We start from the raw sequence: 14387 nt of genomic DNA, 5'->3' as shown, positions 1-14387 counted from the left end.
AGCTGAGAAAGAATAAAGTTTAAGGACTGTTGTAAAAGATCATATAAACTGGTATTAAGATGTCTTTGACAATGTGAAAGTTGCTTCAATGTGTAGAACCTCAGTTTCGCCCTCCTTATGCAGGGTATTTACCTCACAAAATTGTTGTAAAGATTATATGAGATCTGTAAAGTATTACCCAAGTGTTAGTCATAATTATGAAAGCCAGTACTGTATTGCATTTAGAGATGCAAGATGCTTTTGCTGACTTCAGGAGAACAAAGGCTCTCTCGCAGACTCCCTCTAACCAACTTGGTGAATAGTCTCCATTCCCTTTATAAACACACCTGTGGTGTTCCCTGGCATCTTGAAAACTTGCAACTAGTAAGCTTCAATTTAGCGTGCCTGCGTGTTTGTTCTTCCACCAGTGTCTGTCACTTCTACTTGTTATTATGCTTCTGCCAAAGAATTAAATATTACATAGATCTGTAAAATGGCAGAGTGAACAGAAAGCTATAATTTTATGAGCCCTTAGTTGGAAGTTTCAAGAAGGTTCAATGAAGTTGAGCGGCTACAATAAAAATTGCAGCTGAATGAAATGCAAGTAAGACTAGGGGCACCTGGGTGGCTCAGTCTGTTAAGCATCCGATCCTTGGTTTCAGCCCAGGCCATGGTCTCATGGTTGTGGGATCGAGCCCTGCATCAGGCTCTGTGCTGACAGTGTGGAGCCTGCTTGGGATTCGCTCTCTCCCTCTCTGCTCCTCCCCTGCCCCTCCCTCTCTCTCAAAATAAATAAATAAGCTTAAAAAAGTGCAAGTGAGACTCATATAAAACATGGGGAGAAAAACCCCAGCAGTAAAATCTAAGAGGCTTCTCTACCCAGATTGCTTTAAAGAATCTGAAATTAGAAATTATAGATGATGCAGTGGTTTCTACCACAGGCCTGGCCTTTCCAAGAAAGAATTCCAACTGGGGAGACACATATTTAAAAAGTTAAAACCTCTGTCCAGTATCAGAAGGTTAGTGAATAAGCATAAGTTTATGTTTGAAGTTAAAATTAAGTATTAAAGGTAGTACTTTTCATACAATCATTTTCATGATTCCCTGCTCTACCTGACTTGACTGGATGAGAGGGCATCTACCGTGTCTTTGGTTGTACACAACCACAAGGGCATGAAATCTGCAAAAATGTTTTTCAGATGGGAAGATACCAGTATAGACATCCAGAGATGTCCTCCAGAATCGAAATGTTAACAGTCTATACCACTGAGAGCTGGGGTGTTAATAGTCAGGATTTCCTTTAGCAAGAAGCCTTTATGTATCATAGCATTGGGTGATACCAAGTCTTTTTTGGGGGGGAGCCTGGATGACTCAGTTGGCTGAGCGTCTGACTCTTGATTTCAGTTCAGGTAGTGATCCCAGGGTTGTGGGGTCCCCATATGCAGCATGCAGCCTCCTTAAGATTCTCTCTCTCTCTCTCTCTCTCTCTCTCTCTCTCTCTCTCTCTCTCTTTCCCTCCCTCTGCCCCCTCCCCAACTTGCACTCTGTCTCTAAACTTTTAAAAAAAAATTATAGTCTTTTTTTTTTTTAGAAGTACTTGGGTTAGAATGTTTTTCAAACTATGAGTTGCAAAATAAGTTTGGGTCATTAAAAAAAAGGAATCGAATAGAAAATAGAATGTATCTCAAGTTAAAAAGGTAAGTTTGAAATTACATAAAGTAAGTTCAGCACGCACTGGCTAAGACAAAAACTACAAGTAACTGTGGAAATAAAAGAAGCAACATATTTTTTAAAACAAATTTTGTATAGCGGGACAAAAATATAAATTAGAATAAAACATAAGAAACTTTGAGGATGAAATGACTGAAGTCAAGGGTTTGCTTTAAAATGCTATAGAAGAGGGGCGCCTGGGTGACTCAATCCACTAAGCATCTGACTTCTGCTCAGGTCATGATCTCGCAGTGAGTTCAAGCCCCACATCGGGCTCTGTGCTGACAGCTCAGAGCTTGGAGCCTGCTTCCGACTCTGTGTCTGCCTCTCTCGCTCTCTCTCTCTCTGTCAAAAATGAATAAACATTTAAAAATTTTTTAAAAAATAAAATGCTACAGCCGCGCCTGGGTGGCTCAGTCGGTTGAGCGTCCGACTTCGGCTCAGGTCACGGTCTCGCGGTCCGTGAGTTCGAGCCCCGCGTCAGGCTCTGGGCTGATGGCTCAGAGCCTGGAGCCTGCTTCCAATTCTGTGTCTCCCTCTCTCTCTGCCCCTACCCCGTTCATGCTCTGTCTCTCTCTGTCTCAAAAGTGAATGAATGTTAAAAAAAAAATTTAAAAATAAAATGCTATAGAAAAAAGGAAGAAAAACAGGGAGAGGGAAGAAGGGAGGGAAGAGGAGAGAGAAAAGTACAGCAATATGATATACTCTGGGGAACAGATATATGGGGGTTCATTATTCTCTTTACTTTCTTACATGTTTGGTAGCACACTTAAAAATCGGGGTGCCTGGGTGGCTCAGTTGGTTGAGCGTCTGACTTCAGTTCAGTTCATGATCTTGTGGTTCATGAGCTGTGCTGACAGCTCAGAGCCCAGAGTCTGCTTTGGATTCTGTCTCCCTCTCTCTCTGCCCCTCCCCCTTCCCTGCTCATGCTCGCTCTCTCTCTCTCTCTCTCTCTCTCTCTCTCAAAATAAATAAACATTAAAAAAAACCAACTCAAAAATAGAAGGAAAAATGGATGTTGTAAATGCTTCATCATGTTTTGGGTTCTGATCACGTTTTATCTTTTATAGGTACTTTCACTTACATTAGTTAGAAAAAGAGTGTATAATTAGCTCTTAATTGGTAAGTAGCTCTTTAGCTTCGGAGTCCCAGAATAGACCTCACTGCTTCTGCCTGCAGCTGTGATCCCCAGCCGTAGCGACTCAAAAACAGTACATGCGTGCACATGTGTGTCCCTGCGCACAGGACAGAATTCCAGGGACAGCTCCAGACCCACGAAACAGCTTTGCCTATTCCTGAATTGAAACATTTTCAACAAGCACTTTCAGAGCGAAAGAAAATCAATCCAAACTGAGCTCTCTGAATATTCATGACAGCATTTTTATACCAAGTACTGCCATGAACAATGGCTCATGGACTTCTTTTCTTTTCCAGGAAGAACTGGAACGATGGCTTGTGCCTGCCTTATTGCCAGTGAAATATTTACAACTGCAGAGGTACGAAAGATGTGACCGCAGGCTCTGTCTTATGCTGATTGAGTTCGATAGTTCTGAAACCTCACTGGTAGGACGTTAAGATTTGAGTTGTGGCGCTTAACAAAGTTGTAATTGGGGAAGCAGTTATTAGAAAGCCTCGTTTTGATACTTCCTTGTTTAACTCGCACTGGTTAGTAACTGACCCAGGTGCTTCTTAACTCTGGGCCAGGACTAGAGTGAGGTCAGTGAAACACTCACTTCAGGCACAAAATTTAAGGGAATGCCAAAATTTTCAGTAATTAAGATAAATAACCTAATGCATTATTTTTAACGATCAAAACTAATCCAAAAAAATCCATGGTATATATAATAATACCCAACATTTTATTTTATTTAAATATTTTTTATTTTAGAGAGCGAGTGAGAGAGCAGGGGAGGGGGGCAGAGGGAAAGAATCTCAAGCAGGCTCCACGTGAGGCTCAATGCTGTGACCTTGAGATCATGACTTGAGCTGAAGCCAAGAGTCAGACACTCAACCTACTGAGCCACCCAGGCACGCCAATAATTCTAACGTTTTAAATAAAGACGGCTCAGGCGCACCTGGGTGGCTCCTTTGGTTAAGTGTTCGGCTCTTGATTTCGGCTCAGGTCATGCATGATCTCACGGTTTGTGGGCTTGAGCCCCAAGTCAGGCTCTGTGCTGACAGCACGAACCCTGCTTGGGATTCTCTCTCCGCCCCTTCCTGCTTGCACTTGCTCTCGCTGTCTCTCTGAAAATAAATAAATAAATTTTTAAAAACTAATAAAATATGTAAATAAAGACAGGGACAAATAGGGACAGAATTAAGATGAGGTAGGGTCAAGCAGTCCAAGTGCAAAAAAAAAAAAAAAAAAAACCTCTACAATCGTAATGCTTCCTTCACTTCACCTCATCCCAGCCCCGCTCTTATGCCCCCAGTTAGGGGACTTCCTCCTTCCTCACAAGAATAATATCAAGACTGGTTTGATAAGTTCTCTAAAGGACTTCAGACATCCTTAGAAGTAGTAGGTAGGAGTGCCTGGGTGGCTCAGTTGGTTAAGTGCCCGACTCTTGGTGTCAGCTCAGGTCATGATCTCACCGTTTGTGAGTTCAAGCCCCGTATCAGACTCCATGCTGACGGTGTGGAGCCTGCTTAGGATTCTCCCTCTCTCTCTCTCTTTGCTCCTCCCCTGCTCACACACACATTCTCTCTCTCTCTCAAAAAATAAATAAACTTAAGAAAAATAAAGAGGTTCTAGGTAGATAAAAGGTACATTTTGCCACGCAGAACAAAGTCTCTCCTGTGTGTTATTAACTTCTCATAATCACTCTCTGTGGGGTCTGTGCCCTCTGGAAATTTCTGCGAAGAGAGGGTGGGCTATTTCTATTTCTTAAAGTGGGGTTCTCAGTCTTAGTTCCACCATGATCCTGCTGAGAAGCTCCCACTGAACAGGGGCGCCCAGCAGTTCTGCTCCCCACTTGGCCCACAGTCTGAGAAGGGGCCTCCACATTGTCCATGTGGCCCGCCCTCTAGCGCCACCTCCTGCTTTGTTCCTAATTTGAGACACACAGGTTAGGAAAATGGGTATTGGACAGTGTTTTTCAAACTGGATCCAATCGATCCGTGAGCTGTAAACTCAACTGCATTGGGTTGTGACTGGCATTTTTAATCACAAAATGGAATCGATTAGGATGGAAAATAGCAACAGGTAAGTATTGTTTTGTGAAACTTTGGTTTCAGTCGTGTGTGTGTGTGTGTGTGTGTGTGTGTGTGTGTGTGTGTGTAACAAGCCTGCATGTGGCTTTTTGTTGTTGTTAACTTTATTTGGGGCAGCCTCTGCTCAGAGGCTGCTGACTTAAGGAAATAATGTGCCCTCAGAACTTTTAAGGATGCCTTACAAGGAAAAGAACGTGCAGACAAACCTTGATTGTGTGGCCCCCTTTTCTGTAGGACAGCCTTTATTATTTTGGAGAACGGCGAACAGATAAAAGCACCAGCACTAAATATCAGGGAGTTGAGACTCCTTCTCAGGTAAGTTGTGTTTTTTACAAGGGGATTCTTCGGGAAGTTGGTTAAGATTGGCAGCTATTATTTGGTTTCATTTTAGATTCTTTTCCTCTGGCGATCAGGCAGCCTGACTCTGGTGCCTGTGATAGGCCTTGATCCCTCCCAGGGCCCGAGAGCCACAGCTGGGGCCCTCCTGGTGCTCTGCAAACACAAAGTTCTGCCAGGGCATCCGTGGTCCATTTTATATTGGTCATTGCTCACAGAGTTCAAGAGTTGATTCCCTTCCCAAAGTAGGAAGGTCTGATTTCTAAGATTCCAGACCCTTGAAGATTATTGTAAGTCACTAGCCTTTGATTTTCCTTATTTTTTTGAAATATGAAATTTATTGTCAAATTGGTTTCCATACAACACCCAGTGCTCATCCCAAAAGGTGCCCTCCTCAATACCCATCACCCACCCTCCCCTCCCTCCCACCCCCCATCCACCCTCAGTTTGTTCTCAGTTTTTAAGAGTCTCTTATGCTTTGGCTCTCTTCCACTCTGACCTCTTTTTTTTTTTTTCTTCCCCTCCCCCATGGGTTTCTGTTAAGTTTCTCAGGATCCACCTAAGAGTGAAAACATATGGTATCTGTCTTTCTCTGTATGGCTTATTTCACTTAGCATCACACTCTCCAGTTCCATCCACGTTGCTACAAAAGGTCAGATTTCCTTCTTTCTCATTGCCACGTAGTATTCCATTGTGTATATAAACCACAATTTCTTTATCCATTCATCAGTTGATGGACATTTAGGCTCTTTCCATAATTTGGCTATTGTTGAAAGGGCTGCTATAAACATTGGGGTACAAGTGCCTCTATGCATCAGCACTCCCGTATCCCTTGGGTAAATTCCTAGCAGTGCTATTGATGGGTCATAGGGTAGGTCTATTTTTAATTTTTTGAGGAACCTCCACACTGTTTTCCAGAGTGGCTGCACCAGTTTGCACTCCCACCAACAGTGCAAGAGGGCTCCCGTTTCTACGCATCCTCTCCAGCATCTATAGTCTCCTGTGTTGTTCATTTTAGCCACTCTTACTGGTGTGAGGTGATATCTGAGTGTGGTTTTGATCTGTATTTCCCTGATGAGGAGTGACGTTGAGCATCTTTTCATGTGCCTGTTGGCCATCCGGATGTCTTCTTTAGAGAAGTGTCTATTCATGTTTTCTGCCCATTTCTTCACTGGATTATTTGTTTTCCGGGTGTGGAGTTTGGTGAGCTCTTTATAGATTTTGGATACTAGCCCTTTGATATGTCATTTGCAAATATCTTTTCCCATTCCGTCAGTTGCCTTTTAGTTTTGTTGATTGTTTCCTTAGCTGTGCAGAAGCTTTTTATCTTCATGAGGTCCCAATAGTTCATTTTTGCTTTTAATTCCCTTGCCTTTGGGGATGTGAAGTAAGAAATTGCTGTGGCTGAGGTCCGTGAGGTTTTTTCCTGCTTTCTCCTCTAGGGTTTTGATGGTTTCCTGTCTCACATTCAGGTCCTTTATCCATTTTGAGTTTGTTTTTGTGAATGGTGTGAGAAAGTGGTCTAGTTTCATTCTTCTGCATGTTGCTGTCCAGTTCTCCCAGCACCATTTGTTGAAGAGACTGTCTTTTTTCCATTGGATATTCTTTCCTGCTTTGTCAAAGATTAGTTGGCCATACTTTTGTGTGTCTAGTTCTGGGGTTTCTATTCTATTCCATTGGTCTATGTGTCTGTTTTTGTGCCAGTACCATGCTGTCTTGATGATTACAGCTTTGTAGTAGAGGCTAAAGTCTGGGATTATGATGCCTCCCACTTTGGTCATCTTCTTCAAAATTACTTTGGCTATTCGGGGTCTTTTGTGGTTCCATACAAATTTTAGGATTGTTTGTTCTAGCTTCGAGAAGAATGCTGGTGCAATTTTGATTGGGATTGCGATGAATGAATAGATTGCTTTGTGTAGTATTGACTTTTTAACAATATTTATTCTTCCAATCCATGAGTATGGAATGTTTTTCCATTTCTTTATATCTTCTTTAATTTCCTTCATAAGCTTTCTATAGCTTTCAGCATACAGATCTTTTACCTCTTTGGTTAGGTTTATTCCTAGGTATTTTATGCTTCTTGGTGCCATTGTGAATGGGATCAGTTTCTTTATTTGTCTTTGTGTTGCTTCATTATTAGTGTATAAGATTGCAACTGATTTCTGTGCATTGATTTTGTATCCTGCCACTTTGCTAAATTCATGTATCAGTTCTAGCAGACTTTTGGTGGAGTCTGTCGGGTTTTCCATGTATAATATCATGTTATCTGCAAAAAGTGAAAGCTTGACTTCATCTTTGCCAATTTTGATACCTCTGATTTCCTTTTGTTGTCTGATTGCTGATGCTAGAACTTCCAACACTATGTTAAACAACAGCGGTGAGAGTGGACATCCCTGTCATGTTTCTGACCTCAGGGGGAAAGCTCTCAGTTTTTCCCCATTGAGGATGATATTAGCTGTGGGATTTTCATAAATGGCTTTTATGATGTTTAAGTATGTTCCTTCTATCCCGACTTTCTGGAGGGTTTTTATTAAGAAAGGGTGCTGAATTTTTTCAAATGCTTTTTTCTGCATCGATTGACAGGATCATATGGTTCTTCTCTCTTCTTTTATTAATGTGATGTATCACACTGATTGATTTGTGAATGTTGAACCAGCCCTGCAGCCCAGGAATGAATCCCACTTGATCATGGTGAATAATTCTTTTTATATGCTATTGAATTTGATTTGCTAGAATCTTATCGAGAATTTTTGCATTCATATTCATCAGGGATATTAGCCTGTAGTTCTCTTTTTTGCTGGGTCTCTGTCTGGTTTAGGAATCAAAGTAATGCTGCCTTCATAGAATAAGTCTGGAAGTTTTCCTTCCGTTTTTGTTTTTTGGAACAGCTTGAGAAGGATACGTATTATCTCTGCTTTAAATGTGTGATAGAATTCCCCTGGGAAGCCGTCTGGTCCTGGACTCTTATTTGTTGGGAGATATTTGATAACTGATTCCATTTCTTTGCTGGTTATGGGTCTGTTCAAGTTTTCTGTTTCTTCCGGTTTGAGTTTTGGAAGTGTGTGGGTGCTTAGGAATTTGTCCATTTCTTCCAGGTTGTCCAGTTTGTTGGCATATAGTTTTTCATAGTATTCTCTGATAATCGCTTGTATTTCTGAGGGATTGGTTGTAATAATTCCATTTTCATATATGATTTTATCTAAGCAACCTTATTGATAAGAATGTGGTAATTGCAGGGGACTTTAATACTCCACTTACTTTACATACTTTAATACACCACAATATGCTTTCTTTTGAGTGCACATGGAACATTCTCCAAGATAGATCACATACTGGCTCACAAAACAGCCCTTCATAAGTATAAAATAATTGAGATCATACCATGCATACTTTCAGACCACAATGCTATGAAGCTTGAAATCAACCACAGGAAAAAGTTTGGAAAACCTCCAAAAGCATGGAGGTTAAAGAACACCCTAGTAAAGAATGAATGGGTCAACCAGGCAATTAGAGAAGAAATTTAAAAATATATGGAAACAAATGAAAATGAAAATACAACAATCCAAACGCTTTGGGATGAAGCAAAGGCAGTCCTGAGAGGAAAATACATTGCAGTCCAGGCCTATTTCAAGAAACAAGAAAAATCCCAAATACAAAATTTAACAGCACACCTAAAGGAAATAGAAGCAGAACAGCAAAGACACCCCAAGCCCAGCAGAAGAAGAGAAATAATAAAGATCAGAGCAGAAATAAACAACATAGAATCTAAAAAAAAACTGTAAAGCAGATCAGTGAAACCAAGAGTTGGTTTTTTGAAAAAAACAAAATTGATAAACCTCTAGCCAGGCTTCTCAAAAAGAAAAGGGAGATGACCCAAATTGATTTTCCTTTAAAGAGGAACTCAAGTCTTTCACAAACCCCTACTGGGGCAATTCAACTCTTGCAGAACATCACGTCTGTGTGTGTGTGAGAGAGAAAGAGACAGAGGAGAGGCTGCTGTATTTTGAAAGTGAAAGAAGAGGGGAAATGAATATCTTTCAGAAATGTATTATATACCAGACACGATTGCACTTTGACATATATTATCTCATTTAATACTCAGAAAACCCATGTGAGATATATGCAGTTACCCTATTTTGTCCTTTTGAAAATGTTTTATGATGGACAATTTCAAACATAAAACATCAAAACAGGGGTGCCTGGGGTTCGAACCCCGTGTCAGTCTCCATGCTGTCACCATGGACGCTGCTTGGGATTCTCTCCCTCTGTCTCTGCCCCTCCCTGTGCTCACTCACACTCACTCTCTCTTTCAAAATAAATTAATTAATTTTTAAAAAGTCAAGACAGTCTTATAATAAGTCCCCTTATAGCCCTCACAGCACTTCAGCAATCATTTTATCACCCATCATTCATTCCCTCCCCAATCTCCTCACACACACTCCCCTTCTCCACTTTTTCTCTGAATCTGGATTACTGTGAAGGAAATCCCAGCCATCAGATCATACTATCCCACGAGTATTTTAATATGACATCCAACATAGATTCTTGAGGGGAAAAAGCACCTTAAAACCATTTATCAAATCTAAAAATGTTAGACCTTAATAATGCCTTGATAATAACAAGTGGCTAGTGCAGGTTTAAATTTTCATAATCATCTCAAAATGTTTCTAAAATGTAGTTTGCTTCAATCAGGATCCAAACAAGGGTCACACATTTCATTTGGTTGCTATATCTCTTCAGTCTCTTGTAGTTTATAGGTTTCCCACCTGTCTCTTTTATAGCTTAAAATGTGTTTATTGCAGAAGCCAGGATATTTATCCTATAGAGCTTACGACATTCTAGACTTTGTTGTAAAAAGCATGCATGTTCATTACCTCCTGTAATATTCTCAAAAACTCTGAACGTAAAATGGTGCCCATTTTACAGATTGGGAAATGGAGGTTCAGGGAAACTAACTTTTTGAATCAAGAGCTCAAATCCAGCTCTGTCAGACTCCAAAGCCAATTATAAGAGCCAAAGTAGGCTCTTATTTTTGTGTTCGGCGGGGGACGAGGTTATTTCACATTGTTCTCTAGCTGTTTGACTTCTCTACCTCTTGGGCAGGCAAGGCCCCTGCCTTACCCATCTTAGCACCTTTTGCATCCCAAAGTGCTGTTTGTAGGGAACGCTTCGTAAACACACTGTTCGTTGTATTAACTCCTGTTGTTTTAAGTTCCCAAGAAGGAAGGATGGGGGGCAAAAGCAGCCTGAGGGCCCAGCTGCGTGACAAGCTTTCCGCAGAGAGTAGAGAATCTGGTGGCAGGAGCAAGGGGATGTTAGATGCGACTCCTTCAAGGACTCTCCCTGTACATTTTCCCTTCCCCACCGCTTCTGTGCCGTGCGGTCCCTCTCACTCCCGAACCGGCACGCCAGAGGCTGCCACGGACTGTCTTCCGCTTCACTGGCATAACAAGCACTCGGCCTCAGGTTTGAGCGCTGTGTCCTCAGGGCCCCGAGACAGCGTTCCCTCCCTGGGGGGTGGCAAATTTCAGATACCATCACATTTTGGCTGTGCATGTGGCCCGTTCTGTGGACTACACTTCATCCATCCCTAGGCTACGAACTTGCTCGAGCGTTTCTCTTGACTGGCACTTTCCAATGGAAAGTGTGGCAGTTAATCTTACGAACCCTTCCCATTGGGTGGGAAAGAATCTGTGGGCTTTGAAGTCCATTTGATTCAATGTCAGAACTCTTTCACTTCTTGAAGAAGGAGTCGGGGAGAGGGGCGCCTGGCTGGCTCGGTCAGTGGAGCCTGCAACTCTTGACCTCAGGGTGGTGAGTTCGAGCCCTGTGGTGGGTATGGAGATTACTTAAAAACTAAAAAATAAAATAAAATAAATCTTAAAAAAGGAGTCAAGGAGAGGCCCCGTGAGCAGCTTGCCACAGAAGGACTCGGCAAAGAGAAGCCAAGGCTTCCTTACAAAAATAGAATTGGGGAAATGGAAAGTGAGTAAACTCAAGCTGGCCACAGGGATAAGAGCATACGTGGCTGTTACTGGCCTGTGGAGGTCTTCTTGAGTTCTTTCATGACTGGGAGGCTACTCCTCACCAAACCACAGAGCTTCCTTTAACTCAGTCACCGCGAAGGCTCCACCCTCAGATTGACCTTTTTCACAGTTGCATCAGGTACATCTTGGTGTCATGTCAAAGCTCTCGGTTGGTTCTGGTTAGATGCCCTCTCAGATATGAGCAGCCTAAAAGCAACACCTGGCTCCTTTCTTGTTACTTCCACACAGCACTGAGTTCGGTATTTTTTTTTTAGGGTAGATATTGAGTCGTAAGGCAGCGACCATGAAAATGCTTAGTTCTCTAATGACACCCAACAAATGTTTCTTTAGTGAATGATTGGCCTTAAGTTCTGTGTTAAAAAAAAGAAAGAAAGAAAGAAAGAAAGAAAGAAAGAAAGAAAGAAAGAAAGAAAGAAAGAAAAATCGGGAAGGCGGAGTTTTTCATCTCCACTTAAATTGAGGCTTCTGTTATTTTGCAGAGTAGATATGTTGGATATTTTGCGGATGTGAAAAATATCTACAACTTGAATCTCCCTGCCAGAAAAACACTCAAGATAAAAAAAATCATTATTTATTCAATTCACGGTAAGTGCTTTACATACAGTTGGAGAATTGGGCAGGAGGGGGCGATGTTCTTCGTTTTCAAGTGCAGGAGGGTTGCTCCTAGCTATCTGTACCGAAAATCCTAACTCATGGCTGTCCTCTCATGCATCCTTACATAGGCACCCCTCCCCCAGGAAGAGCCCAAGAGCCCTTTCATGTCCTCTCTTTTCCTTTCCCACCACCAACTAGGGGGCCCCCTCCCCTTCCCTTTTCTCCTGTTCTCATTGCTGCTTTGGCCTCGGCTGGGGGCAGACTTTTCAGAATAGGATCTCTGATGGAGAAGACAGGAAGGGCCCATGAGCCCTGGAGACCACTTCGTCCTCATATCCACCTTTAGCTCAGGGTGCATCTCGGCAGAGGCACTTTTGTGTCATTTTCTCACATGTTCCTTTCAGAAACCCTCGTCTCATCACAGTGGTTTCTCGCTCTCCCCTCCTTCCTCCATCCATAGCCCTCTCTCCCCAGCAACTCAAGATGTCTTCATACGTCTTCAATACCCAAAGACATCTGAAATGCCCAAACAACAAATGAATTTTGTTGCCACAAATTCTTTTTTATGAATAACTACCGAGTGCCTGCTTTGGGCCAGGTCCCATGCTAGTGTTTCCTTGCCCTTAAGAAGGAGAGGAATGAGTACATGTAGATAAAAAGCTGGCCACAGTGTTGGGGACACACAGAGACTGGGCCCTGGCTGTCAAGAAAGGTTCCTAGGGAGCAGCACCCAGGTCTACCTGAATCTACATGAACGCAGAAAGAGTTGGGAGAACCCTGGGCGCTATGGGGGTGTCTTACCAGTTATTACTGGAAGTAAAAATCCTTATAAATTTTTAAAAAACTGACTCTTCGCCTTCTTCAAGAATGTCAGGAGAGACTGGGATCCACCATCACCCCGGGGAGGAGGGAGAATTGGTCAGACTGTCCATCTCTGGGGCTTGAGAAAGGGAGAAGAGGAGCAGGGAGGAATTGTCCTCATGGCTCTCTTTCTACATGACCCACCTCACTTCCTGCACTGCTCACAGGGGAGGGGACAGAGCAGGGCCCCCTCGGTGGGGACGGGGATGGGGCGTCATTCTCGCTGCCATTGGTGCAGCAGGGGGCAATGCTCTGGCTCCCCAAAGTCAGATTGTGGACCATGTGGAGGTGCTGGGTCTCTCATGGTTGGTACAGTGTCAGGGCATTGGTAACCATCCAGACAGCCTAGTATTTTTAGCCTTCTGGGGAGTCACACAAAATAAGATCTAGACTTTTTTTTTTAACATTTCATCCAATTATTCAGAAATAAAAGAATCCTTTAAAATATATTTTAAAAACTGCAGAGTCAAAAAATTACAGTTCATTAAAGTACAAAATGCTCTTTTCCAATTATTTATGTGTCCCTTCCTCCCCACCGCACACATAGAGGTGGTGGTGAGGAATTTTAACGGATCACCCCAAACAGATCGCATAGGTTTCTGGCTTGCGAAAACAAGTGTCAACCCAGTAGCATTTGTTTCTGTGGGAAATTTGAGTCTAGGTTTCCAAACAAGCATTGTGCAGGCGGACCCTTGAAACACAGCCTGTTCTAGCAGAAGGCTGCCTATGTATATAAATGAGCAACTGTTTGTGAAAAGGTTTTGCAGACTGCAAAGTCCCCTGCGGAGTCCATCAGGACTGTTTCAGGGGCTGTGTGTGAATCAGGAGGGACGGGGTTATGGCGGATCCTAATGGCTGACCTCAGAACTCCACGGCTGTGAGACCTCCCCAGGGTAGAACCAGGCTTATGCAACAGGTGTTAGAAGGTGGGGGACAGCAGCGCTTTGCTCCGTTCCCTTTCCACATTCAGTGGGGTCCTGGAGAAAGAGTAAACCGCTTTATTCTACAGCCGGAGAAGCAACACAGTCGGCCATAGGAGCAGTTTCTTCCACTGAGAAATATAAACCCAATGATAAAACCAACTCAGTGGCATGAGAGCCAGGATTGTATCTGCGTGTATATTCTGCTTCAGTTTCCTCTTTGTTAATGAGACCAATAGTATCTATACAAACCTCCGTATTAAACAGGCAAATAGACATTCAGTCCAGTGGAGTTTTAATATATTTTTCTAATATGAATAGTGAGAGTGGGAATAGTTTCTCAAAATTCTAAGCTTAAAAATGTTTTAGGGGCTCCTGGGTGGCTCAGTCGGTTAAGTGTCTGACTCCTGATTTTGGCTCAGGTCATGATCTCATGGTTTGTGAGTTCGAGCCCCACCTCGGGCTCTGCACTGACAACTCAGAGCCTGCCTGGGATTCTGTCTCTTCCTCTCTCTCTGTCCCTCCCCCATGTGCGCTCCCTCTCTCTAAGTAAATATTTTTAAAAATTATAAAGGTTTTAAATAAGTTCTACAATTTCATGTTTCTCAGTCTGATATGATATCCTAAGACTGTGATTTCTCTGTTCATATTTTAAATTTTAGATAAGATCTGTGGAAACGTTGTGTAGTTAAAACTGTAAGGCACAGATGTGGAGAACAAAGGAACTGAC

The 14387-nt window shown here is 42.5% G+C and overlaps 1 protein-coding gene across 8 annotated transcripts in view; it reads left to right on the top strand.

Annotated features, from left to right (window-relative positions):
• The window catches only part of LOC102955006 (phosphatidylinositol 3,4,5-trisphosphate 3-phosphatase TPTE2), a 161783-nt gene that overhangs the window by 128003 nt on the left and 19393 nt on the right, over window positions 1-14387 (top strand). For 7 of the 8 annotated variants that reach the window (XM_042961163.1, XM_042961104.1, XM_042961317.1 and 4 more), the window contains 3 exons: window positions 3124-3185; window positions 5134-5214; window positions 11762-11867. In XM_042961163.1, coding sequence (XP_042817097.1) covers window positions 3124-3185; window positions 5134-5214; window positions 11762-11867 — 249 coding nt within the window. The remainder of the gene's footprint in view (window positions 1-3123; window positions 3186-5133; window positions 5215-11761; window positions 11868-14387) is intronic. The other variant, XR_006209651.1, reaches the window with a different exon arrangement.

This window comes from Panthera tigris, chromosome A1 (assembly GCF_018350195.1).
Source record: "Panthera tigris isolate Pti1 chromosome A1, P.tigris_Pti1_mat1.1, whole genome shotgun sequence".
In the NCBI taxonomy this organism is placed as follows: Eukaryota; Metazoa; Chordata; class Mammalia; order Carnivora; family Felidae; genus Panthera; species Panthera tigris.
Note: the sequence above shows the minus strand (reverse complement) of the source record. Positions and strands in the feature narration are given on the sequence as shown.